The 25,024-nt window shown below is 54.5% G+C and overlaps 2 protein-coding genes across 3 annotated transcripts; one reads left to right on the top strand and one right to left on the bottom strand.

The window, feature by feature from the left end:
* The first annotated feature begins 7,097 nt into the window (after window positions 1-7,097).
* Window positions 7,098-16,575, top strand: B3GNT3 (UDP-GlcNAc:betaGal beta-1,3-N-acetylglucosaminyltransferase 3). Its single transcript, XM_039243277.1, has 3 exons — window positions 7,098-7,161; window positions 13,214-13,794; window positions 15,174-16,575. Exons 1-3 carry the CDS (start codon window positions 7,098-7,100, stop codon window positions 15,723-15,725), a joined length of 1,197 nt encoding a protein of 398 aa, XP_039099208.1. The 3' UTR covers window positions 15,726-16,575.
* Window positions 16,576-20,238: 3,663 nt separating this feature from the next.
* INSL3 (insulin like 3) lies at window positions 20,239-21,868 on the bottom strand. Of its 2 annotated transcripts, XM_039243412.1 has the most exons (3): window positions 21,679-21,868; window positions 20,577-20,790; window positions 20,239-20,388 (listed from the first exon to the last, which is right to left on the bottom strand). In XM_039243412.1, the coding sequence occupies exons 1-2, from the start codon at window positions 21,866-21,868 to the stop codon at window positions 20,588-20,590; spliced, it is 393 nt and encodes a 130-aa protein (XP_039099343.1). In that variant the 3' UTR covers window positions 20,239-20,388; window positions 20,577-20,587. The 2 variants fall into 2 exon arrangements, with proteins under 2 accessions (XP_039099343.1, XP_039099342.1); XM_039243411.1 differs by having other exon boundaries at window positions 20,239-20,790.
* Window positions 21,869-25,024: the final 3,156 nt, after the last annotated feature.

Below are 25,024 nucleotides of genomic sequence, written 5' to 3'. Positions count from 1 at the left end.
CCAACTAGAGGAGCCAGGGCTTAGTTCCGCCATTTTATTTTATTTTTTTTTAATATATTTTTATTTATTTCTAGGACAGAGAGAGAGACAGCGTGAGCAGGGGAGGGTCAGAGAGAGAGGGAGATACAGACTCTGAAATAGGCTCCAGGCTCCGAGCTGGCAGTCAGCACAGAGCCCGNCTGGACTAAATCATTTCTTAAATTTTCTTTCTTTTTTTTTTTTTTTATTTATTTCTAGGAGAGAGAGAGAGAGACAGCGTGAGCAGAGGAGGATCAGAGAAAGGGAGTCACAGACTGAAATAGGCTCCAGGCTCTGAGCTGGCAGTCAGCACAGAGCCCGACGCGGGGCTCGAACCCACAAACCGTGAGATCATGACCTAAGCGAAAGTCGGACGCTTAACCGACTAAGCCACCCAGGCGCCCCATTTCCGCCATTTTACACAGGAGGAAACTGAAGCACGACCCTCCCCCCCCCCCAGGACCCATACCCCTTTCCTTCTTGGGAAGAAGTAGGGGGTGACTCAAACCGCCACCTGGTTCACACCTATGGAACTGGATCTCCCCCAAACTAAAGCTCCTGAGCCCAACTAGTGAAGGCTAGAAATCTCTAGAGATTCAGACATGGCGCGGGCAGGCTTCGAATCTTTACCACCCCCGACCCCAAGAACCTTCAAATCAGATTTCCGACGTCCAGAACCTTTCCCATCCCGAGGGCTGTGGGTTCAGGACATGCTTCTGGTTCTTCAGCCCCCTTGCAGAGATGTGAAGAGCCTCTGGGTTCCACCTGCCTTCCTGGCGCCCTTGCAGGCATCTCTCCGTCAAACACACTGTGAATCAACCGTGCACGGGGCCCCGGGCCAGAAGCTGGGAAGGCGCTGCTTGCACATCTCCAGGCCGCAGGGAGCTCACTCCCTGGCTCTAGGGGGGCGGAACCCAAGTGGGGTTGAGAGCCCCGAGGAACGCGGAGGTAGTTGAGGAAGGTTGCGGTGGGAGCCGGCTGGCAGAGGTGAAGGGGCGGGGTCGGGAAGGGAAGAAGGGAGGGGCCGGCGGGGTGGATTTCTACTGGGCCATTAAGCAGCTCGGCCAGGCTCGGAGAGGGGAGCCGGGCGGGAGGTGAGGCTGGGAGGAGGCAGGAAGGAATTAAAGCTGGGGGGGGGGGGGTAGGCGGAGGCTCGCGCGCAGGTGAAGCTCTCCCTCCTGCTGGCAGCGCAGAGGAGCTAAGAGGTCGGAGGCTGCACCGTTGTCCGGGGTGAGTGTTGGGGACCTCTGAGGACCTGGCGGACCCCGTGGTGGGGAGAGGAGACCTCGGGGCTCTAGGGAAGCCCAGGCAGGGCCCTGGGGTCGGGTCTCCACCGCGTTTACCCCCAAGATGCCGGGAGATCCCGGAGCCCCAGCTCTCGATGACGCCTTGCCCTTACCCATCAGTGGTAGTCGTCGCCGGCATCTCCAAGACCCGCTCGAGCCTGGCCGGCCAGGAAGTCTCTCCAGGCACTGTCCCGTCGCAGCTCTGGCCATAGGGAGGCGTCCCTGGAGCCCTGTCTCCCCACACCCCTACACCCACCACCCAGGAAAGGGCTGAATCAGAGTGGAGGAGTGGAGGGCGCTCTCTGGGCTCTGGCTGTTACTCTTACTGTTGTTTTTTTGTGTCGAGATTGGTGGTGCACTGATTGGGAAAGTGTGGCAGGAACGCCCCCCCCCCCCCCCCGCCATGGGTGCCCAGGTTGGGGTTTTATTGCTTCTTGAGGGAACCACCCCCAACCACCAGCCTTCGCAGGCGCGGGGACCTCAGCTCGTGGCTTCCCCTGGGGTTCCCATCCCTCCCTGTTCAGCCAGTGCCTGGCTATGTGGCTTGGGCGGGGAGCTCCTGGTTTCTGAACCGCGGTTTCCCACTAGGATGACTATGGTTTCCATAAGGTTCCCTGAGATGTTTAGCCAGTGGCAGTTTTTATGGTTGGGGGCCCTCCTGGCCCCTGGGGGACCTCAAGTGAGTGACTTTGGCTCTCTGAGTTTCCACTTCCCTATGCATCAAGAGCGGGGGAGGGTGTAGGGGATTGTGGTAAAGGTAAAATAAGTGGATTCACACTGCAGCCACTGAGTGGACGTCCAGGGGAAGCCAGTGGTCACTGTAGCTAGATTAGTGATAATTATTATGTCATTAACCACCATTCCAGGTTCCCAACCAACTAACCCTCAAGGGTCAGAGGGTTTTTTTTCATGGCCTTTTCCCAAATGGGGAAACTAAGCTCTCCCACTCGCCTTCCCCACCAGAGCCTCCTATAGTCCAGCTTTGGGGCCGCCTTGAGGCTATAGCTTCCTTGCACTGCTCTGTGGGTTCCTATGGTGGCCGCCGGGCCAGGGCTGAGGAGTATAGACAAACACACATGGACCCTGAGTCAGGCAGTGGGGTCCCCACTCAACCCAAGTGAGAGGATTGTTTGTCCAACTCAGACGTGTACCCTCCCCCCTCTCCCTCCCCCCTAGGGTGTGGCAGTTCCTTCCAGGTGCTCTAGGTGTCTAGGGACCAAAGAGGGGCCTTGGAAGGTCTCTTCTCCAGGCCAGAGCCCGAGGGATTCAGACAGGCTTCCTTGGCCCAGGAGCCCCTGGGCTGGGCTAGGTCAGCCCAGGAGGACGGGGTAAGGTGTTACTGGATGACTTCTCTTCCTGCCACGGCCTCTGAGGCCGAGTGGGGCAGCGATTTGTCCTGAGTTGTCCCCGCCCGCCCGCCGAGAGCTGGGAAGGACACCCACTGTGATCCCTCCCTCTGATGGGAGTGTGGCTTGGCTTGATGCCCATCATGGGGAGCTCACTACCAGCACAGCAAACTAAGGGAAGCCCCACCAGGTGGCGGTTAAAGGCAGGGACTGAGCTCCCACTCGACCCTCCTTGGATGAGTGCTCTGTGCCTCAGTTTCCCTATCCATAAAAATGAGGCCAAGAAAGCCCTACCTTGCAGATGCAGGGGTGGGAGGTAGATGAGCAGGTGGTCCAAATGGACCCACACACAGGGTTGCGGTGTTAACTCGAATCCTGACCACATGCCTCACTGTGACCTCCTTCGTGATGTTTAGCTTCACGTGAGAGAAATCATGTCGTGAAGAGGGCGGGGCTCCGAGGCCTGAAGGTGTGGGGGGCTTTCAGGAGGTCCCCTGAGGAAGGTCCCATGAGACCTCAGTTCCTCAGTTCCTGAGGTCCAAGGATGTCCTTTGAGGCTGGGCTGGGGCAGGGCCGGCATTTAGAGGCAGCGGGACCCCACCTGGCCCATCCCGGGTGCCCTGAGCAGTTTCTGAGGTGGGCTGCCCAAAGTCAAGTCCTCCGCTGAGCCATCCTTGACGAGCCCCCAAGACCTAGAAGCAGAGAAGTCAAAGGTCTACAGGGCCTGGGTCACCCGATCCCCATGTTCTATCTTCTTCCACACCCTGGAAGCCCCACGGCCTCTGTTTGCATAAATCTCCTCATTCAAGGGGTTTTTACTGAAGCAAGGGCTGGCCTCAACGAGCCTCAGGAAGTATCTTTACTGGGCTTTTTGCTCTTTTTTCCCCCTTTTGCTTACAAAAATAACTTCTACTTCTTGCAGAAAGGGACCCGTCCGTCATTACTAGGAGGCCTAACTGGAACCAGTGAGGGATCATCCCCGGGGCCAGTAGGTCAGGGTTCAAATCCTAGCGAGCACTCTAGGCCTCCGTTGGCTGTGTGACCTCTCCGGGGGGCTCCCTTTCTGTGCCCAGCTCACCCACCTGGGAAGTGGAGACTAGGGCCCCCTGGAAGGCTCAGTCACAGGGCCCACGCACAGGCCCTTGGGCTCACACCCTCGACTCCCACCCTTGAGTCTCTCCAAACTTGGACCTTGCCCTTCTCCAGAAAGCTGTCTCGTCCATTGCCTTTCTGTCCCCCGTTCCCACCTCAGCTCCATGAGCAATGGGCGTTTCTTGTAGTCGACTTGGCCGCCTGTGCAGAACCTTAGACCAGGGCATGGCACACACAGGTGCTCAGTGCTGGCTCAGAGCAGTCATGGTGTGTACATGACAGTGCTCGCCGATGCCAAAGCTAATACTGTCATTGTTGGAGCTTCCTAAATGTGTATTTTGGTTTACGGCCTATCTCAGGACTCCGGTCATGATGCACACAAGTGGGGTTCTCCCATCACCACCGCCTCCCCTCCCCCCCGCCGTCACCTTGCCTTTTGGAAGTCCCAGAATGTTCCATGCCCTTTTCAAAATCCCAGCTGAGCGTTGTTAATACAGCGTCATAGGGCCCATAGTGATGCTGATATTCAGCACCTGTTGGGGCCCAGAAGGGCCAGCTGCTGACCCTGGGTCCACCGATGGGGTCGCCGCAGCCAGCTGCAGGGGCATCTGCCGTCAGCCTTCCCAGCTGCTGCGCATGGATTTCAGCCCTCCCTTTTCTGATTCAGAAACTGAGACCCAGCGACGGGTCAGGGTCCCTAGAGCGGGGAACTAGGGACAGGGAGGGGGTCTGTCTCTGATAGGCCAGGAGTGTGATCCAGGACTCACCCTCTCCGAGCCTCAGTTTCCTCATATGGAAAGTGAGAGCATCGTGCGGGGAATCCCCTTGATTTGATGGGGACCCCCTAGTTTGTGTCAGGCGAACCCTCCATGGTCTCTCAGGGCACAGAGTGGGGGGCGGGGGGCAGGTCCAGGCCCTGGAGGGTGGGAGCAGATAGGGGCTCTCAGGAATAGTGGGGAAGACAGGGTGAGGAGGACAGAGGTGCCCCGAGCCACATTTGCTTGGGGATATGCCGAGCCTTGGCTGTCAACTGGGGGTGTAGGCAGAGGACGTGGGGCCAGAATTCTGTTGCTAATAGGTGTCCTGGATTAATTCTGCTGTGTGGTCAGCCCCTTCCGTACTTTTAGAGCCTCATTAAATTCAGTGAATCCTTCATATGTGGTGCTGTGTGTTTGCAATGAGTTGTGGCCACTCAACGACTGTGTATTGATGTCTCAGGACCATTTAGTGGCTTGTTCCTATCCATTGTGATTATATTCATATTCACGCATCACGAATGTGCCTTGCAACTATATTAATTGTTGCCTTACAACTATTTTGTATATTATAACCAGGGGCTTCCTGAATATTTAGCAGGTCGTTAACAGTATTTACTAACATAAGGCTTCTTTTTTTTTTTTTAATATTTGTTTATTTTTGAGAGAGAGAGAGAGAGCGAGAGAGCGTGAGGTGGGGAGGGACAGAGAGAGAGAGAGGGAGACACAGAATCCGAAGCAGGCTCCAGGCTCCGAGTGGTCAGCACAGAGCCCAACGCGGGGCTCGAACTCACAGACAGCGAGATCATGACCTGAGCCGAAGTCGGATGCCCAACCATCTGAGCCACCCAGGCGCCCCACTAACGTTAGGCGTCTTGCTCATTAAACGCATCATGAATATGTCAGTGCTGTGGCTATTTGGTTCTTTAGTGCAGGAGCAGCTCTCAGTCCTGTCTCTGCTCTACAGGCACTTGCTAACTTATTGTGACTGAATCGCCTTCGTCTCCCAAGGCCTGGAGGGCCCCAGACGGGTTGGTGGCGTCTGTCACCTGCAGCAGGGTTTGGACTGAAATGAGGCATGAGGAAATTGCTAATATGTGGGTCATCGTTTGTATTTTTCTGCTGTTCAACAACCAAGCAGTGAGTGTCTCCTGGGGACACAGCTGTCACTTGGCCCCACCTCTGGGGCTCCAGGCTGGTCTGGGAGATCAACAGGAGAGAAATGAGTAGAGTTCCCATGTTGCCATGGTGGTGAGAGCCGCAGAGAAAATCAGCCTGGACAGGGTGTTTTAGCTGGGAGGTTGAGGCCCTTCTAAAAGGCAACATTGAGGTCACCTGGGTGGCTCAGTTGGTTAAACGTCTGACTTCAGCTCAGGTCATGATCTCACGGTGTGTGAGTTCAAGTTCAAGCTCAGCATCGGAGCTTGCACTGACAGAGAGGAAACTGCTTTGGATCTTCTGTCTCCTTGTCTCTCTCTCCCTCTCCCTCTTTCTCTCCCTCTCCCTCTCCCTTTATTTAATGTTTTAAATATTTGAAAAAATAAATAAAAAGGCAACATTGGGCTGAGCCTGAAGAGCAAAGAGAACTTGGGGGAAGAGCAGGAGTCCCAAGTGGAAAGAACCAGGGGGAAGAGGAGAAAGAACAGGAGCCCAGCAGGTGCAAAGGCCCTGTGGCAGGGCTGAAAGAAGCCAAAAAGGCTGGTGTGGCTGGAGCAGACCAGGGGGCAGTGGTCACGGGCGGTGGGGAAACAGGGGCTGAGAGTTTCCACACTTGGCAGCCACACCCTGGAGGGAGGCTCTTGGATCTTGAAAATGTAATAAGTGGCTTCTCTGTGTGTACTAGAGGAAGCAGGCTCTGGGTGATGGCGAAATCGCACCAGTGCCTGGAGGGCAGACAGCCAGGAGCAGGAGCAGCTGGTTTGGCAGTGAGGGTCCCCGAGAGTCCGCCCAGATGTCCTTGCTGTGACTCTGTCCGCAGCCACTATGTCTGATGTGTAGGGAGGGCCATATGCGAGCACTGTAAGGACGTGCTCCTCCATCGGGTACCTGCGGGGCCTTCCTGGTTTACTTGCCATCGTGTCCCCGCAGCTCACACCACACCCGAGTCAACCCTCCCCCGTCACCTCCCATGTGACAGGCTCCGTACAGTCTGTTCCTCCCGGTCCGTGCTTCTTCTCCATCTCCCATGGGCTCTACACACTGGCGACCCCCCTTCGCCATAGTTCCTGAGCCCACTCCCCTCCCTGCACCTTGCTGACCAGCCCCTGCCCAGGCCCCCAGATCCTTCTGCCTGGATGCTGCCTGCCTGGTCGTCCTCATCCCCTCAGTGGCCGCAGGGGGCTTCTTAAAAGCATAGATCGATCTTGTCCTGCTCATGCACCCTCTATGGCTCCCATTGCTTCTCACATGTAACCACATAAGAGGTTCTTAGTAGCCTGTCCCCCCCCCCCCCCCCCCCCCCCCCGCCACCGGCATGGATCTGACAACCCACCATCATCTCCCTCCTGTCCCGCTACTCCAGCCCCACTGGCCCCCTCTCTCTGCCTCAGCACCTCATGTTTGGGGTCTGACCCTCCACACCTGCTATGCCCTCTGCCGGCATGCCCTTCCCCCAAGACTTTGACCAGGTGATTCCTTACTGCCTCTCAGGATGTTCCGAGGCTGGTCAGGTGCCCCACCCACAGGCCCTTCCTTCTTCAACGACATTTATTATATTGTTACTGAACTAATTACCTCTTCTTCCTGTATTAACATCGCAAGGGAGGGGCTGATTTGGTTTCGCCTGTTCACAGATTCATTCGCCAGCCTGTGCCCAGGGTAGCCCAGCCGCGGGGTATTGGCTGACCTGGGCTCTGGTTGTCTGTCCTTTGTCAGATGTTTAAGTGCGTGGTTCCTTTGAAAGATTCTGGAAGGCTCTGAGGTCCGGGTGGGGAAAGCTCCCAGAAATTCTACATCATGGGAAGGATAGGATAGACAGACCCACCCGTTGGAGTCCTGGGTTCCAATCCTGCTTTACACCGCGTCTCGGTATCCCCGTCTGTAAGCAAGGACTCCCGGGGCACCAAAGGAGCCAGGACAATGAGCCAAGGTCATGGAGTGGTTACCACACAGCTAGTGTGTACTGAACCCTTTAACCCACAATTCCAAGGGACCTCATTGTGGGTGGATCCTGGGACCTCAGCACTGCCATGTCTTGATGAAGAACTAGACTCCAAAGAGGAAGTGGCTAGCCAAGGTCAACTCAGAGCAGAGAGGTTGAGCAATGAATCTGACTTTCCCACTCCTTGCTTACATCCCCTCTGTGGCTTCCCCTGACCTCCAGGAGACAGCCCCACTTCTCATTCTGGCATTCAAAGTCTTTACAGGGTCTGGCCCCACTCCCTAGCCTCAGAACTCACCCTCTCTCCAAATTCTACTTTTCAGCAAAATAAACTAAAGACCATACCTTGACTAGGCCTGTTTTCTTTTCCTTCAGTGCCTTTGTGTTTGTTCTTTCCTCTATCTGAACTCCCCTTGGTGAGCTCCTATGCATCCTTCAAAGCCTTAGCTTCAATACCCTGGCCCCTTCTTCCGACCCAGCCCTGATCCCACAGGGATCTGGATCTGTCTCCTCCTGATTGGGAGCTTCTGGAGGGCCAGGCCCAGGGGTAAGGCTTGTCAGGTTCCCCCGACCTATTTGTTGAATGAATGAATGAATGAATGCATGAATGAATGAATGGTTTTCATATCGGTTTTGGGGGGATAAGAACCGCTGAGACCCTTCTCAGGCCTAGAGGACCTGGAGCCAAAGCAGGTGGCTTCTGTGGTGACGCGAGGTACCCACGGGGCCACCGGGGGACAACTCTGGGCTCCGCCTACCCTTCTGTGAAACAGGGGTGATAGTTTCCCCAGTTATTCAAAGCCCATGGACTTCACTGAGTTCGTAGCTGTTTGGACTCCTGTAAACCCAGTCATTCTGTACAGCTAGGACTGGAGGGGGCGGACGGCAGAATCTTGGGTAGGGGTCCGGGGACTGGACCCAGGCCTGCAAGGGGCTTCTCATCAACCACCTAGCCAACCCAGCAAAGGCCTCAGGCTTACTTGCTGCTGCTCAGTAGGTCGAAGGAAGTAATACCAAGAAGCGTACCCTCCATGGTTGACCCCGCCCCTTCAGAGTGAAACCCACAAGGGCAGATCTGTCAGTACCTGGGGCGCTGCCCACAGAGGCACCCAACAAGGTTTACTAGACCTGTAAGTCCTCGGGGCGCCTGGGTGGCTTAGTCGGTTAAGCGTCCGACTTTCGCTTAGGCCATGATCTCACGGTTCGTGGGTTCGAGCGCCGCATCGGGCTCTGTGCTGACTGCCAGCTCAGAGCCTGGAGCCTATTTCGGAGTCTGTGTCTCCCTCTCTCTCTGACCCTCCCCTGCTCACGCTGTCTCTCTCTCTCTCCTAGAAATAAATAAAAATATTAAATAAAAATAAAATAAAAAAAGTCCTCAGCGCTCTCAGCCTTGCCGACACGGAGGCCCAGAAGTTCTTTGGAAGGGGGTCTTGGTTGCATTAATGGAGGTCTATTATAGGGAGGAGGGGAAGTGAGTCTCCCTCCCCTGCCTCGAGCTTGAGCTCTCAGACCCTAATCAGGAACCTCATGGGGGCTGGGCTGGGAGGGTAGAGTAGCAGAATCCCTCCTTTTAATTTTTTTTAATGTTTATTTTTGCTAAAATCTGATGCTTAACTGACTGAGCCACCCAGGCGCCCAGAATCCCTCCATTTAGAGAAACCTTAGACCTGAGGAGAAAAAATTGGGAATGCCGGTGGCTGTTGGTTAAGTGTCTGACTCTTGGTTTCAGCTCAGGTCATGATCTTACCGGTTATGAGTTCGAGCTCTGCTTGGGATTCCCTCTGTCTCTCCCTCTGTCTCTGTACCTCCCCTGCTTGTGCTCAGTCTCTCTCAAAAACAAATAAACTGAAAAACCATAATAGTAGAGCTCATAAATCCTCCATATGATGAATTTGTATCAACGGGTATCAAGGGTTTTTGTTCAACCCTGATTTTCCACTTCTTGTCTTCCCTCGTTTTGAGTTCCCTATTCCTGGTTTCTCTGTTGGTTTAGACCAGGATATCTCAACCTTGACAATGTTGACTTTGGTGGCTGGATTGTCCAAGGCGGGGTTGTCCTATATCCTGTAGGATATTAATTTCAGCAGTGTCTCTGGTTTCCACCCACTTCATGCCGTTAGTAGCACCAGACATCCACCCTTTGCGAATCGTGACAGCCAGAAATGTCTCCAGATGTTGTCAAGTGTTTCCTGGGGACAGAATCACCTGTTTGAAAATCCCTGATTTCAGTTCTAAACTGCAGATGGTTAGGGGTTGGGGGGCCTGGCTGGCTCAGTCGGTTAAGCCTCCGACTTTGGCTCAGGTCATGATCTCCCTCTTAGGGAATTTGAGCCCCACATCGGGCTCTGTGCTGACAGCTCGGAGCCTGGAGCCTGCTTCGAATTTTGTGCCTCCCCCTCTCTCTGCCCCTCCTCCACCCGCGCTCTGTCTCTATCAAAAATAAATAAACATTAAAAAAAATAAGCTGCAGATGGAGAAAGGGATGAATCACTCTCTGAGATTTTCTAGGTCCTTAATGAGAGTGTCTCTTGCCCAGGAGATAGGTTCTGAGATGGGCAGTTGTTTTCTAGGGTCTGTGGGTCTCTGGCCACAGGGATGGCCCAGAACACTGTGGCATTTCTAGTCTGACTTCCTGTTTGATGACATGGTCTTTTATTACAGCTCATGAGCTTTTGTTGTGTTTTTACTATCCTTTTTCTTTTTAACATTTATTTATTTATTTTGAGAGAGAGAGAGAGAGAGAGAGAAAGCATGAGCAGGGGAGGGACCGAGAGAAAGGGAGGGAGAGAATCCCAAGCAAGGTCCGCACTGTCAGCGCAGAGCCCAACACAGGGCTCGAACTCATGAACCACGAGATTACGGCCTGAGCCAAAAACAAGAGTCAGAGGCCCAACTGACTGAGCTGCCCAGATGCCCCTTTTCTATCCTTGAAGCTCAGGGTTTGCCTGGGAACCTTCCTTTCCCATCGTCCATCCTGAACTCAGGCCTCTCTTCAGGAAAATGCCCTTCTGGGATTCGGTTCACTATTGTCCACATCCATCAGTACACAGTTTCATGCCAAGATTATTTGCCTTTTTGGGTCTCCCAGACCTGTCCCCCAGCGCCACCCCCCCCCGCCCCCCACAAGACAGGCTCTATGCCACCCGCAGATGGGGCCCGAAGCTGCTTAGGCTCCGTGAGCTCGGTGCGCCTGCCGTTCCCTCCCCTGGGACCTTCCCCCAGGCCTCAGCCATCCTGGCTCTTCTGTGCCCCTCGCATCCGGCTTACATGTCATCCAGACCTCAAAATCCGACCCTGCCCCCAGGCCCCATTTCCTCATGTGCCTTTTGTCCCCTCGTATCATTTCAGTGAGGTTTTCGTTTAGCGTTTGACCCCCTTAAGAATGTAGATCCATAGTGGATACAGTTAGGTGTCCCGGGCCTATGGAAACCCAGCATTCCTTCATTCCTCATCCATTCAACACACATTTAGCGCCTGCTGCGTACCAAGCACAGTTCTGGGGACTGGGAGTAAGATGGTGACCAAGACAGGTGCATGGAGCTCAGGTCCTGGTGGTGGATGGATGGGAAACTATATATATATATTTATTTAATATATATGTATATATTATATATTTCATATATATTTAATATATATGTTTATATATTTATTATATATTATGTATTTTATATATATATATTTAATGTTTTGCTTTATTTTTGAGAGTAAGAGAGAGACAGCGTGAGCAGGGGAGGAGCAGAGAGAGAGGGAGACACAGAATCTGAAGCAGGCTCCAGGCTCTGAGCTTTAGCCGTCAGCACAGAGCCTGACGCGGGACTTGAATTCATGAGCCATGAGATCATGCATGACCTGAGCCAAAGTCGGACGATTAACTGAGCCACCCAGGCGCCCCAAGAAACAATACATTTTTACAGTTTTATCACATATTTTAGGAGGTGAAAGCGCTGTGGAAGGGGGAAAAATGTAGAACAGGGTCGGGGATCAGGGCTACTAGTGAGATATTATGTTCTGAGGAGGGGACATTGAGCAAAGACAAGAAGTGAGGGAGGGAGCTGTATGCACATCTGGGGAAGAGTAGTGTAGGCAGAGGGAATAATCTGTGCAAATGTCCTGATGCAGGATCACGCCTAGCACGTTTGAGGTTAAAATGCCCCACCAACACTCTTACGTAGGGTGAATTCTCCCCATTTTAAATGGAGGCTTAGAGAGGTCAAGCTTCTTTTCCAAAGTCACACAGCAGAACCTGTGGGGCAGGATCTGAGCCCTGTTTCCGGGAGACCTCTAGCTGGAGAGGCTTGGCCAGGCAGTGTGCAGAGACCCCAACGGGGGCACACGAGGGACATGGCTTTGCGGATCCAGGAAGAAGGCACTGTTCTCACCTTTAGGTGGAAAGGGAAAGCCACTCTCTTCTTTGCTTGCAGGCAATAGCTGGGTGGGGCAATGCAGGGACCCTCAAGAAGCCACCGGTCTTAGAAAGACAAAGCTGAACACAGACACCCCCTGGGGATCAAGACTGGACCAGAGGGGTAGACTGAGCTAGAGGGGCCAAACAGAATCAGGAGTGTTCCTGAGGGGTTAAAGAGGGCTTCCCAGAGAATGGATCACTTAAGCTGGGTTATAACGGAAGAGGAGGCGTTTGCTAAGGAACATAGCTTTGTTCGAAACATGCTGAACCTGAGGGATCTGTGAGGAGCCGGGCATCATGCTCAGGTCACGGGACCATTAAAAATAGCCTAGGGGCACCTGGGTGGTTCAGTTCGTTGGGCACTGTGCCCACCAGCTCAGATCCTCTGTCCGCCCTCCCCTTTGCTACCTGCCCCCTCTCAAAAATAAACATTAGGGGCATCTGGGTGGCTGTCAGTTAAGCGTCCGACTTCGGCTCAGGTCATGATTTTGTGGTTCCTGAGTTCGAGCCCCACATCGGGCTCTGTACTGACAGCTCAGAGCCCGGAACCTGCTTCGGATTCTGTGTCTCCCTCTCTCTGTCTCTCCTCCCCCACTCATGCTCTGTCTCTTCCTCTCTCTCAAAAATAAGTAAACAAAGGGGCGCCTGGGTGGCTCAGTCGGTTGGGCGCCCGACTTCTGCTCAGGTCATGATCTCACGGTTCGTGGGTTCGAGCCCCGCGTCGGGCTCTGTGCTGACTGCCAGCTCAGAGCCTGGAGCCTGTTTCAGTCTGTGACTCCCTCTCTCTCTGACCCTCCCCTGCTCACGCTGTCTCTCTCTCTCTCTCTCTCTCTCCTAGAAATAAATAAAAATATAAAAAAAGAAAAGGGAAACAGGAAGGATCTTAATAGCTCTCAGCTGATAAAGAGGCAATTCTTTGGGCTCCTAGGCCATTTCTGGGGCAGGGATACAGGAAGACCAGGTCCAAAGGGGGGATTCTGGGCACCCTGAGTCTGGGAGGTTCACCTTGACATCTCCATGCCTCAGTTTCTCTGTAAGTATTTAATGCCCAGCAGGACCCTGGGCAACTGTCAGAGCCGACACAGGCTGAGGGGGGCGGGAGGAGGTGGGGTGAGTGGGGGATAGGAGAGGGTGCATTTCAGTGTGGTCCAGGGCACCCCGGGGAAAGGGCTCGACCCATCAGGGTCCTTAATGCCGGTGACTCTTAGCAGGAACCACCAGGCCGACCAGGATGAGATGGCCCCGGCGCCCACAGGTGGCCCTGGCTGTGGCCGTCAGCATCTTCGCCCTCTTCTTCTGTCTGCTCGTGTCATGGTCCGCCTTCCAGAGCCCGAGGGAGCCCCGGGACCACCCCATGGCTCTGACCTGGCGCTTTCAGCCCGCCCGCCGCCCGCCGCCCGCCCCCTGCAGGGCCAACACCACCATGACCACCCTGAAGAACTTCAAGGGGCAGCCGCAGCACGTGCAGAAGTTCCTGCTCTACAAACACTGCCGTGACTTCCCGCTGCTGCAGGACGTGCCTCTGGACAAGTGCGCGACGCCAGTCTTCCTGCTGCTGGTGATCAAGTCCTCACCCAGGAATTACGAGCAGCGGGAGCTGGTGCGGCGCACTTGGGGTCATGAGCGGCAGGTGCGGGGCGTCGAGCTGCGCCGCCTCTTCCTGGTGGGCACGGACCCTAACCCCCTGGAGGCTCACAAGGTCAACCAGCTGCTGGCGATGGAGGCGCGGGCACATGGTGATATCCTGCAGTGGGACTTCCATGACTCCTTCTTCAACCTGACGCTCAAACAGGTGAGCCGGCAGGGAGTCACCTGACAAGGGCCACCCCATCCTTCCCGCCCACTCACCACCACTTTCTCCGAGGGGCCCAGGGGGCCAGGAGTCCCCATCCATCCCACCCCACTCTGCCTACAGTCCTCAGGGTGATCAGAGTCTTCTTCCTCTAAGAGAAGCAGGGAGAGAGGGCTGGGTGACTTGAGGTTACGAGCCGGGCTGGCTCTCAGAGCCTGATGACCTAGGTTTGATTTCATGGTCTGCTTTTTACTTGCTATTTGCAAGTAAGATAATCATTTACCTCTTGGTGTTTCAGTTTCCTCTGGTTATCAAGGAAATGAGATTAGTTGGATCCACCCACCTCTAAGGGCTGCTGTGAGAATGACCAGAGATATTTACAAAGCATCTGGTGCAGGACCAGATGTTCAAATGATCAGCAGGGGTTCAGCGCCGCAGCGGCGCTGGACAGAACACCTTGTTGACATGTTCTCGTTCTGTCTCCCCATCAGGCCCAGGTCTGTGCAATGGGTGCTCAATAAAGACCTTTCTGATGGACAAGAGCCCACAAGAAGTAGAGAGAATCCTGCCTCTACACAGATAAGGAATTGGAGGCTCCGAGGACCTGCCCAGGAGTTGAAGGGGACCCAGGGCGGGTCCCTGCTTAGAGTAGGCACAGCCAGGTCTGGGCTCAAGACCTTAAGTTGCTAGTCCTCTGTTGTGTGACCTTGTCCAAGTCACTTTATCTGGAGAGCCTCTATCTCCTCATCTGTAAAATGAGGTTGAAAATCATACCTGACTCTTAAACTTCCGTGAGGGATTCCAGGTGGGGCAGTGCCTGGCATGCAGCAAACGTTATTATGGAGGAAACTGAAACTGAGGCAGATAGAGAGCCAGAGTCTCTCAACATGCCACGTTCTTAATTCAAAACAAAAAAGCATGTAAAAATGTAAACTTAACAAATAGGAATCTAGTACATAGGAAGCGATGACCCCACACCGGGTCCTGGGGACATACACAGGTGGAAGAGACACAGGCCACCCCTACCCCAGGGGAAGCCTGAGTCTGGTGGGGAAGATAGATGCTACTTAATAGACAACCAAGTAATTGTTTAACAGCAGTGCTTGGCCAGGCAGAGTCAGAAGGAATTACAATAAACATAAATGTGACAATTTTCAAGCGCTTGTTGGTGCTGTACAGAGCATCATCTCCACGGGTCCCCTGCACTCCCAGAGGCAGGTCCTACGATGAGGTCTGTCTGGAAAGTTGGAGACTGAGGCTCAGGGCGGGACCTCAGACCCATGCTGGCCTGCCCGGGGGACACAGCCTCATCTGGGCTCATCTCGGCCGGGCCGACTACCCCAGCCCTCGAGCCTGTGTGCCCTGTTCACTGCCTGCAGGTGCTCTTCCTACGGTGGCAGGAAACTCGGTGCACCAATGCCAGCTTCGTGCTCAATGGGGATGACGACGTCTTTGCGCACACAGACAACATGATCTCCTACCTGCAGGACCATAATCCCGACCACCACCTCTTTGTGGGGCAGCTGATCCAAAATGTGGGCCCCATCCGGGCTTCCTGGAGCAAGTACTATGTGCCAACAGTGGTGACTCAGGAGGAGCAGTACCCTCCCTACTGTGCGGGGGGCGGCTTCCTGCTCTCCCGCTTCACGGCCTCTGCCCTGCGCCGGGCCGCCCCCACCCTGAACCTCTTCCCTATCGATGATGTCTTCATGGGGATGTGCCTGAAGCAGGAGGGCCTGAAGCCCGCCTCCCACAGCGGGATCCGCACGGTTGGCGTTTCCGTTCCCTCGGCCCACATGTCTTCCTTTGACCCCTGCTTGTACCGGGAGCTGCTCCTGGTACACCGTTTCTTGCCATACGAGATGCTGCTCATGTGGGAGGCCCTGAGCCAACCCAACCTCACCTGTGGCCAGCAGGTACAGATCTACTGAGGTGGTATCAGGGCCGCAGGTCTCCACCCCTCACCGGAAGGAGCCACCACATCTTCCTCCCAGGAACCAGAAAGCTTTGCTCCTAAGTGGGCCACGCATGGCGGAGTGCCGGGGCGGGTCTGATGAGTGAACCGTCTAGCTGGCAAACCCCTAGACGTCTTTCAGGACCCACCCGGTACTGGAACCCATGTTCCGTCATATCCTCCCTCGCCTCTCAGCTAAAGGGGGACGGTCTCCTTCCATGGCAGCCAACTGCAGAAGCATGTCTGAATCAAGGTCCCATTTCCCAGCTCCGACCTTGACTGTGGGGTGGGCCTTAAACGGTGGCTGGCTCCTCCTTGGTAGTAAACCCACAAAGGTTTAACAGTGAGTTTCAGCCATGGTTCAAGGTCAGTTGGGAGTTCCTAGGTCCATGTGCAGCTGCAGCGAGAAGGATTTGGCAGCCTCGGAAAGAAAAGGGGTTTTGTTCTCTCTCGGTTCCCGGGCCTCCACCCACATCAGACCTCACTCAGCTGGTAGAAGGAGCCAGAGACCCCATGAGTGGGACCGCCCCCTCCCTGCTCATGGTGTCAAGGTCTCTAATGGTAAATGTCAGGTGGAGGAGGCAGACGGCTGTCTGACTCAGGCTAGGAGAGCTCCGAGTTTCTAGAGTTTCTACAGTCCCTGAGAGGGCCCAGCCCCCATACTTGTGCTCCCTGAGGATTCAGGGAGTGATGCTAGAGCCAGAGGGTCATCACTGGGCTGGAGATCACACGTGGTCACCCCACGTGCCCAGAGAAGGGGGAGATTCAGGTCCTTAGATGTCTCTGAGCTCTGGGGACCCAGGACTGGCCCCCACGTATATGTCAGATTGGAGGGATCCAAGCAGAATAGTGATGCCCTTTCTTACCCCCCCCACCGCTGGCTCTGGGCAGACGGCTGGGGCTCAGGCTTCGTAGGCTTTGGAGCCTTGCTTGGGATGGAGGAAGGGGGTGCTTCAGCAGAGTGAGGACTGGGGAGTAGGTTGTCTGGGAGTAAAATGTTTTGTGAAGACCTGAAGTGTTTGTTGTTGTTTTTTAAAGTGATTTGCAAGTTTTAACTCGGACCAGTCAACAATCTGTACAAGTCTCGTTTGCAGTCGAAAACCGAGAAATCAACGAAAATGGCATGGAGGAACAGGGGTGAAGTGGGAGCTTCTGTCGAGCAGATCTGACGTCAGCCTGGCCCTGCTCACGTACCTTCTGTGGTCCCCTGTCACCCTCAGCTCCTATGCCCCCAAGGCCGGGTCACAGGCACAGGGGCGAGACTGCTCCTGGGTGTGTGGCACGGTGGACCTGCCTCGGCTTCCGGCAAGGCTCCTTCCAAACACCAGCCAGCCTCTCCTCTCCTCCTCACCAGACTCCCCTCCTGCTAGGAGGCTCTGCTGTCCTCTGTCCTACTTCATGCTCTCCCTTCTTTAGAAAAGTATTTATTGTGCACCTCCTGTATGCAGCATGCCTTGCCCTATATTCCTGCTCCCAGCCCTGTGGCATGGGTTGGCAGATACCCACCCTGTAGCGAGAAAACAAACCTGTGAGCAATCAAATAGGAACCTACCGGCAGTGGTAAGAACTTTGAGAAATAAAACAAAGCAGTCGGACACACAGGGGTGGGAAAGAGTATTAGCTGAGAGTTCAGGGGACTGGAGCTGAGACCTGCAGAAGGGGGACACGGCCATGGGAAGAACTGGGAGAAGGGCGTTCCAGGCTGAGGCCACTGCATGTGCAAAGGCCCTGGGGTGGGACAACCTGGAAGTGTTTGAGTTGCAGCAAAAAGGCGGTGGCTAGAGCTAGGTAAGTAAGGATGATATGGAGTGAGGGACGTGAAGTCACGTAGGCTGGCCACATGGGGACTTGTGGACTGGGGTGAAGGGAGAGGGTGTTATTTTGAGAGGGATGGTACCTTTGTACAAAGAAAGGACATGATTGATTTTTTTTTTTTATTTTTTATTTCTAGGAGAGAGAGAGAGAGCGTGAGCAGAGGAGGGTCAGAGAGAGAGGGAGTCACAGACTGAAACAGGCTCCAGGCTCTGAGCTGGCAGTCAGCACAGAGCCCGATGCGGGGCTCGAACCCACGAACCGCGAGATCATGACCTAAGCGAAAGTCGGACGCTTAACCGACTAAGCCACCCAGGCGCCCCGGACATGATTGATTTTTAAGTTTTTTTTAATGTTTATTTTTGAGAGAGCTAGCATGAGTGGGGGAGGGGCAGAGAAAGAGGGAGACGTAGAATCCAAAGCAGGCTCCAGGCTCTGAGCTAACTGTCAGCACAGAGCCTGATGGGGGGCTCAAACTCACGAACCATGAGATCATGACCTGAGCTGAAGTCAGATGCCTAACCGACTGAGCCACCCAGGTGCCCTGAATTTTAAGTTTTAAGAAGTCCTGGGGCGCCTGGGTGGCTTAGTCGGTTAAGCGTCCGACTTTCGCTTAGGTCATGATCTCGCGGTTGTGGGTTCGAGCCCTGCATCGGGCTCTGTGCTGACTGCCAGCTCAGAGCCTGGAGCCTGTTTCAGAGTCTGTGTCTCCCTCTCTCTCTGACCCTCCCCTGCTCACGCTGTCTCTCTCTCTCCTAGAAATAAATAGAACATAAAAAAATTAAAAAAAAAAAAAAAGTCCTATGGCTGCCGTGGGGACTGTTGGGAAGGGAGGTGACGGTACTGTCCAGGCAAGGGAAGGCAGGCCCGGATGAGACGTGGGGAGGGGCGGGGAGGAGGCCTGCAGAGGTTTCTAACATGTAGGTCTGAGCTCATGCTGCCCCTGCTCACACAGCTGTGGCTCCCCATTGCCCCCGGAGAGAGTCCTGCTCCCCTGCCCCCCCCCCCCGCCCCGGACTGAGCAGGATACAGCCCCCTGGAACTTTAGAATATGGCCTGATTTGGAAATAGGGTCTTTCCAGATATAATTAAGGTAAGGATCAAGGTAAGGTCATCCCGGATTGGGGCAGGGTGGGCCCCAAATCCAATAAGAGTGTTTTTATAAGAGAAATGAACACAGAGAGACCTGGAAAAGAAGGCCAGGTGAAGACAGACAGAGGGACACCTGGGGGACTCAGTCAGTTAAGCATCCCACTTCGGCTCAGGTCATGATCTCACGGTTTGTGAGTTCAAGCCCTGTATCAGGCTCTGCGCTGGTGGTGCAGACCCTGCTTGGGATTCTGTCCCTTTCTCTCTGCCCTTCCCCTCCGATCTCTCTCTCCCCCTCTCAAAATAAATAAAAATAAGTAAACTTTTCTTTTTTTTAAAGAGACAGAGGGGTTCCTGGGGGGCTCAGTTGTTTAAGCGTCTGACTTCAGCTCAGGTCATGATTTCGTGGTTCGTGGTTTCGGGCTCTGCGTCGGGCTCTGTGCTGACAACTCAGATCCTAAAGCCTGCTTCAGATTCTGTATCTCTCTCTCTCTCTCTGACCCTCCCCTGCTCACGCTTTCTCTCTTTCTCTCTCTCTCTCTCAGGAATAAATAAAGAAAAATAAAATAAACACTAAAAATTTTTTAAAAAGAGAGAGACAGTCATGCATCTGGAAGGTCAAGGACTCCTGGTAGCCACCAAAAGCCAGGAGAGAGATAGGGACCAGATTCTTCCTCAGAGCCTTTCTAACAGAAACAACCCTACCGCACCTTGACTTCTGTCTCTGGCTTCTAGAACTACGAAGGAAGAAGATTCTACTACTTTAAGACTCCCATTTTCTGCTAACTTGTTATGGCAGATGTAGGGATCTAATGCAACATGACTGGATCACATAGTCAAATGCTTGGTCATTTTCCCCGGGGGATCATATCATATATCATTTCCATCTCTAGGCGAAGGGAGGAAGCAGGTGAGAAAAATGGTCTGAGTCAGATGTCCACTGTAACTCATTTTTCTTTCATTTTTAAAAATTTCATTTATTTTTGAAAGAGATTGAGATGACAGAGTGCGAGCTGGGGAGGGACAGAGAGAGAGGGAGACACAGAACCTGAAGCAGGCTCCAGGCTCTGAGCAGTCAGCAGAGAGCCTGACACAGGACTTGAACTCATACAGATCATGACCTGAGTTGAATTCAGATGCTTAACTGACTAAGCCACCCAGGCGCCCCCACTGTGACTCATTCTGATGTCCATGTTTGTCCACTGTTAGGTGGACTTTAGGTGACATAAAGCCCACCCCCTCTGCCTCCCGTCTTGACAGATTACCTGGATTCGAATCCTGCTCTATGCCATTCCCTGTCTGTCTCACCTTGGCAAACAGCCACCTCCCCCAGCGTCAGTTTTCCCACTTCTTTAAAATGTTGATTTATTTTGAGAGAGGGACAGAGCGAGCATGCAGGCACCTTGGGGCCAATCCTACCAACCTGAGCCGAAACCAAGGATCGGATGCTTAACCTACGAGCCACCCAGGCGTCCCTGGTTTTCCCACTTCATATCGCGATGATGTGCAAGTTGCTATCACGTGTCGGCAGGTCCATGGCTGCCGGCTGCCAGGCTTGTCCCTTTTTCTTGAGAAAATGCAAAACGCTGTTTCAGATTTTGCAAGAGCTTCATTTATTTACTATTAGGGAGACATTGACCAGGGTGTCACGGATGCGGGGAGGGTGGCGGTGCCTGGGACTCCTTAGAGGTGAGAACATTGGGCCCTCAGTTTCCGGCATCTCTGTGAGACCAAGAACCCTGCAAGCCAGGGTGAAGGTGTGATTTTTTATTTTTATTTTTATTTATTTGTTTTGCAGTTGGCCCTACAGAGGAAGGTGGCCCGGGAAGGTGGGGAGTGCTGGGTACCGCCCTCCCAGATGGGGTTTATGCGCCGGGTGGCTCCCAGAGCCCGCCAGATCAGCTCCCCGGGGTCTCCAGATCCGCACCCAGTGGGGGTTCAGTGAGGACACAGGGTCAACAGGTGTTCCCGGGTGCAGCCACTGAGGCAGCAATAATGTGCAGGGTTGGTGGCGGCTGCCCGGTGGTGGCGGTGATGGCGAGGGGCCTGGGGCAGGGGCTGTGGGATGAGAACCAGTTTGGGGTCCTCATCGGCCACCAGCCCCTGGAGGTGTCGTCCATCCAGCCACTGCAGCAGCTCCCCTGGAGAACGAAGCAGAATTCAGCACCACGGACAGGGGACCCTAGAGGACCCCTCCCCAATATGCGCACACACCCACACGCTCACTTTGTGCGGTGGCCCTGGCCCAGCAGACACTTGTGATGTACACAAACAGAAAGTGCCTAATAAGTGCCTACTGTATACCGAGCACAGATCTCAACCCCGTCCAGGCAAACACTCTTGACCCAAGCTCACGGTCAGGTCCCCAGCTGTGCACATTTCCCCGTGCCACCTACCAGAGGCACAAACACGTCACAAAGCAGAAGACGGCAGAGGTGACATGTGACCTATACATGTACACATGTGTGCAGGCAGTGGGCTCACATGGACACACGCACACATGGGCACACACCCTCATACCCCTTCCCGGGCCTCCCAGGTGTGTGCCCACCTGCATCTGGGTCACACAGACGCACACATGGAACGCCTCCCGCCCCGTGTGGCACACATGGGCGTTACAAATCCGTTTCACCCCCTCTGCACCAGGGCCCGGAGTAGGATGCAAAGGGTGAGCGCTGGCCCTGACGCACAATTGAAGGGGACGCCCAAACACTCAACAATGAAGGTTAATCGTATTTTAATGCAAGATTTTTAAGAATCTAAATCAATGCTAACCATCGCGAAGATCGAAATAGTGCAACTGTAAATAAGGCAGGCTCTGATCGTGCACTTGCAAGGCTCTGCCTCGCTCGCCTCGCGCTGACTCCTGCCTGGCAGGGAACGAACGCATCCTTGGCGAATTTGCACACAGCAGCGCCGCGACCCCCGCACGCGCGTGCGAGCCCATCCGCCTGCCCCGACGCCAGCGCCCGCGAGCACCTGCCCCAGCTAGAAACCCCAGGGCGCTGTCGTCGCGCGGCCCTACTCACGGTCGCCGCCGGCCACTCGCCGCCCGTCCTCCGAGGACCAGCGCGGGCCCCCGCACTCCCGCACCAGCGCGCGCACGAAGTGGTAGCCGCACAGCTTCTCTGGGGCTCCCTGAGCAGGCGCGGAGCCCAGCGCCAGCGCCAGACTGATGCCCAGCAGCACCAGGGCGCAGGGGAGTGGGCGGGGGTCCATGGCGGCAGGAGTCTGGCCCTGGCGGGGATCCCTTCTTATAGGCGTCCAGCCAGCCCCAGCTGGGGGACCTTGGACGGGGACAGAACATTCTGAGGGATGGCTCAGGGAAAAGGTCAAGGGTGGGGTGAGTGTTAAGTGTAGTGTAAGCCCCAGCAACGTCTCCCTCCCCCCCCCCCACCAAGTAATCTCTCTGACCCAAGTGGGGCTCGAACTCATGACCCAGAGATCAAGAGTCACGTGCTCCACCGACTGAGTCAGCCTTTTTTTTTTTTTAAATTTTTTTAAATGTTTTATTTATTTTTAGGAGAGAGAGAGAGACAGCATGAGCAGGGGAGGGTCAGAGAGAGAGGGAGTCACAGGCTGAAATAGGCTCCAGGCTCTGAGCCGGCAGTCAACACAGAGCCCGACGCGGGGCTCAAACCCACGAACCGCGAGATCATGACCTAAGCGAAAGTTGGACGCTTAACCGACTAAGCCACCCAAGCGCCCCAAGTCAGCCTTTTTTATAGTAGGTGACTTAAACTGTTGATTGCCCAGGTATCCCCTTCAAAGATGGCTATCTGAGGACGCCTGGGTGGCTCAGTCGGTTATGCATCTGACTTCAGCTCAGGTTGTGATCTCATGGTTAGTGGGTTCAAGCCCCGTGTGGAGCTCTGCGCTGACAGTTCAGAGCCTGAAGCCAGCTTTGGATTCTGTGTCTCCCTCTCTCTCTTCCCCTCCCCAGTTTGTACATGTGCTCTCTCTCTCAAATATAAATAAATAAACTTTAAAAAAATGGCTATCGGGAATAAACACCAGCCACAGGACTAGGGAAAGAGAGAGGCTTCTTCCCCTGTTTTTCCCCTTCTGGCACTTTAAATTTTGGGGACACAGAGACAGAGGGCACAAGTTGTGGAGGGGCAGAGAGAGAGGGAGACACAGAACCCGAAGCAGGCTCCAGGCTGGGTTGTCAGCACAGAGCCCCACACTGGGCTCGAACTCAAGATGCCAGATCATGACCTGAGCCGAAGTCAGACGTTTAACCCACTGAGGCGCCCGGGTGCCCTCCCACCCCCACTGGGAGGTTTTAAGTTTACCAATAAACAACGAGCCCTGGGAACTCGCACCCTGGACCCAGCGAGAGCAGAGGCCCCACTGGTGAACAGGCAGCTCTGTCTCAGTCCTCCCCCCCCGCTCCCCCCCCCACTGTGTGGCCCCCGGGGCTCTGAGTAATTTCCAGGTTTTGTAAGTGATAAATATTTTTTTTCAGGTTTCCGAAAAAATGGTTGTCCGGTGGAAGGACGTTCTTTTCAGAACCACAAGGGCCAGTCCAGCACAACACTGGTCATTGATAGGCTGAGACCTAAATTACTGCAGAGACCTCCCTAATGTCCTATGTGTAGGCCCTGTTCCCCATCGTGAAGGTGTTTGTGGAGGGGGCGGGGGAGGCGCTTTGGGAGATCCTTAGGTAGTGGAGGTCATGGCGCGGGGTCCCATACAGGGTTGGTGCTGCCTTAGGAGGGGCTGCCTAAGGTGGGGACACGTCGCCACACCCCCTCCCTCCCCCCTCGAGGACACAGCCAGAGAGCAGGGGCTCAGCAGACCTGATGGTGCCCCCGGCCCTCTAGCCTCCAGAGCCGCGGGCAGGAAGCCCCTGTTGTGAAAGTCACCTGGTCGCCCACAGCAGCCTAGACGCCAAGCCAGGGCCCCACACGGCCAGAGGAAGGCGTCTGCACTGGGGGACACCTCCGCAGCCACACACAGGGACTCAGGCCACCGCACCCAGGGGACGGGCTGTGCGCCGACCGGCTCAGAGCATTAAACTCCAGTCTGTGTCTTAAATCCACCCGTAAAGAGTGAGCTGGGAAACCCTAGGCCCCCACCCCAGACCCCAGTGAAAGCAGAGCCTCCCAAGCCTGCGTTTGCTATTTTTACCGGTGACCTCCGCGTGTGGCCTGAGGCTGTGTAATTCTGAGGTCCTGTGAGTAATGAGCCTTTACTTTTTCAGGTTCTGGGCGGGTGTGGCCGAAGGGCATCTAAAACCACAAGGGTATTCTTAGTGTCCACACTGGTTATCGATAGGCTGAGATCTGCACAGGACATGAGGGTCTCTCTCCCTAGGCTGGGCCGTGGGTGTAGCTCTGCCAGGAAGAGCACTGGCTGAGGAGTTGTTTTTTTTTTTTTTTTAATTTTTAAATGTTTCATTTATTTAATTTATTTTTAAAAATTTTTAATGTTTTATTTCTTTCTGAGAGAGAGAGACAGCATGAGCAGGGGAGGGTCAGAGAGAGTGGGAGACACAGAATCTGAAACAGGCTCCAGGCCCTGAGCTAGCTGTCAGCACAGAGCCCGATGTGGGGCTCGAACCCACGAACTGTGAGATCATGACCTGAGCTGAAGTCGGATGCTCAACCGACTGAGCCACCCAGGCACCCCTGTTTTATTTATTTTTGAGAGAGAGAGAGACAGAGTGCAAGCAGGAGAGGGTCAGAGAGAGAGGGAGACACAGAATCCGAAGCAGGCTCCAGGCTCTGAGCTGTCAGCACAGAGCCCAACATGGGGCTCAAACCCACGTACTGTGAGATACTGACTGAGCCACCCAGGCATCCCCTTATTACTGTATAAATAAGGACACTGAGGCTCAGAGAGGGGACCCACCACACTTGCCCATGGTCACAGGAGGCTGGGCCTGGGGCTGGGGCTGTTGGCCGGCTTTGTCTCTCCCACTTCAGGGTCTCCTTGGGCTGGGCGGGCACTGGAGGGCCCAGAATGAAGCTGGCTATGTTTGCCCGGCATCTGCTCGGTGCCAGCCTGGTGCCCAGGAGGACTTATGACCTCATTTTACAAGGAGGCCAGCGACAGCAGAGACAAAAGAGGGCCTGGGTTGAAAACCGTGTCTTTCTTCTTCTTTAATTTTTTAAATGTTTTGTTTATTTCTGAGAGAGAGAGAGAGAGGCAGCATGAGCAGGGGAGGGTCAGAGGGGGAGATACAGAATCTGAAACAGGCTCCAGGCTCTGAGCTAGCTGTCAGCACAGAGCCCAACGTGGGACTCGAACCCACGAACCATGAGATCATGACCCGAGCCAAAGTCAGATGCTTAATTCACTGAGCCACCCAGGCGCCCCTGAAAACCCTGTCTTACCTGAGCCCAATACAGTCCCCTTGCACCTTCCACC

The sequence above is a fragment of the Hyaena hyaena genome, unplaced genomic scaffold, assembly GCF_003009895.1.
Source record: "Hyaena hyaena isolate Hyena2069 unplaced genomic scaffold, ASM300989v1 scaffold_227, whole genome shotgun sequence".
Taxonomy (NCBI): Eukaryota; Metazoa; Chordata; class Mammalia; order Carnivora; family Hyaenidae; genus Hyaena; species Hyaena hyaena.
The sequence above is the reverse complement of the archived record's forward strand: the minus strand, read 5'-3'. Positions and strand labels throughout refer to the sequence as shown.

Coding starts and splice junctions, on each gene's coding strand:
- B3GNT3 (XM_039243277.1), top strand. CDS start 7,098: ATGCCCTTCCCCCAAGACTTTGACCAGGTGATTCCTTACTGCCTCTCA. Junction 7,162..13,213: donor CTCAGGATGTTCCGAGGCTG/GTCAGGTGCCCC, acceptor GACTCTTAGCAG/GAACCACCAGGCCGACCAGG. Junction 13,795..15,173: donor TCAACCTGACGCTCAAACAG/GTGAGCCGGCAG, acceptor CACTGCCTGCAG/GTGCTCTTCCTACGGTGGCA.
- INSL3 (XM_039243411.1), bottom strand. CDS start 21,868: ATGGACCCCCGCCCACTCCCCTGCGCCCTGGTGCTGCTGGGCATCAGT. Junction 20,791..21,678: donor GCGAGTGGCCGGCGGCGACC/GTGAGTAGGGCC, acceptor TTCGTTCTCCAG/GGGAGCTGCTGCAGTGGCTG.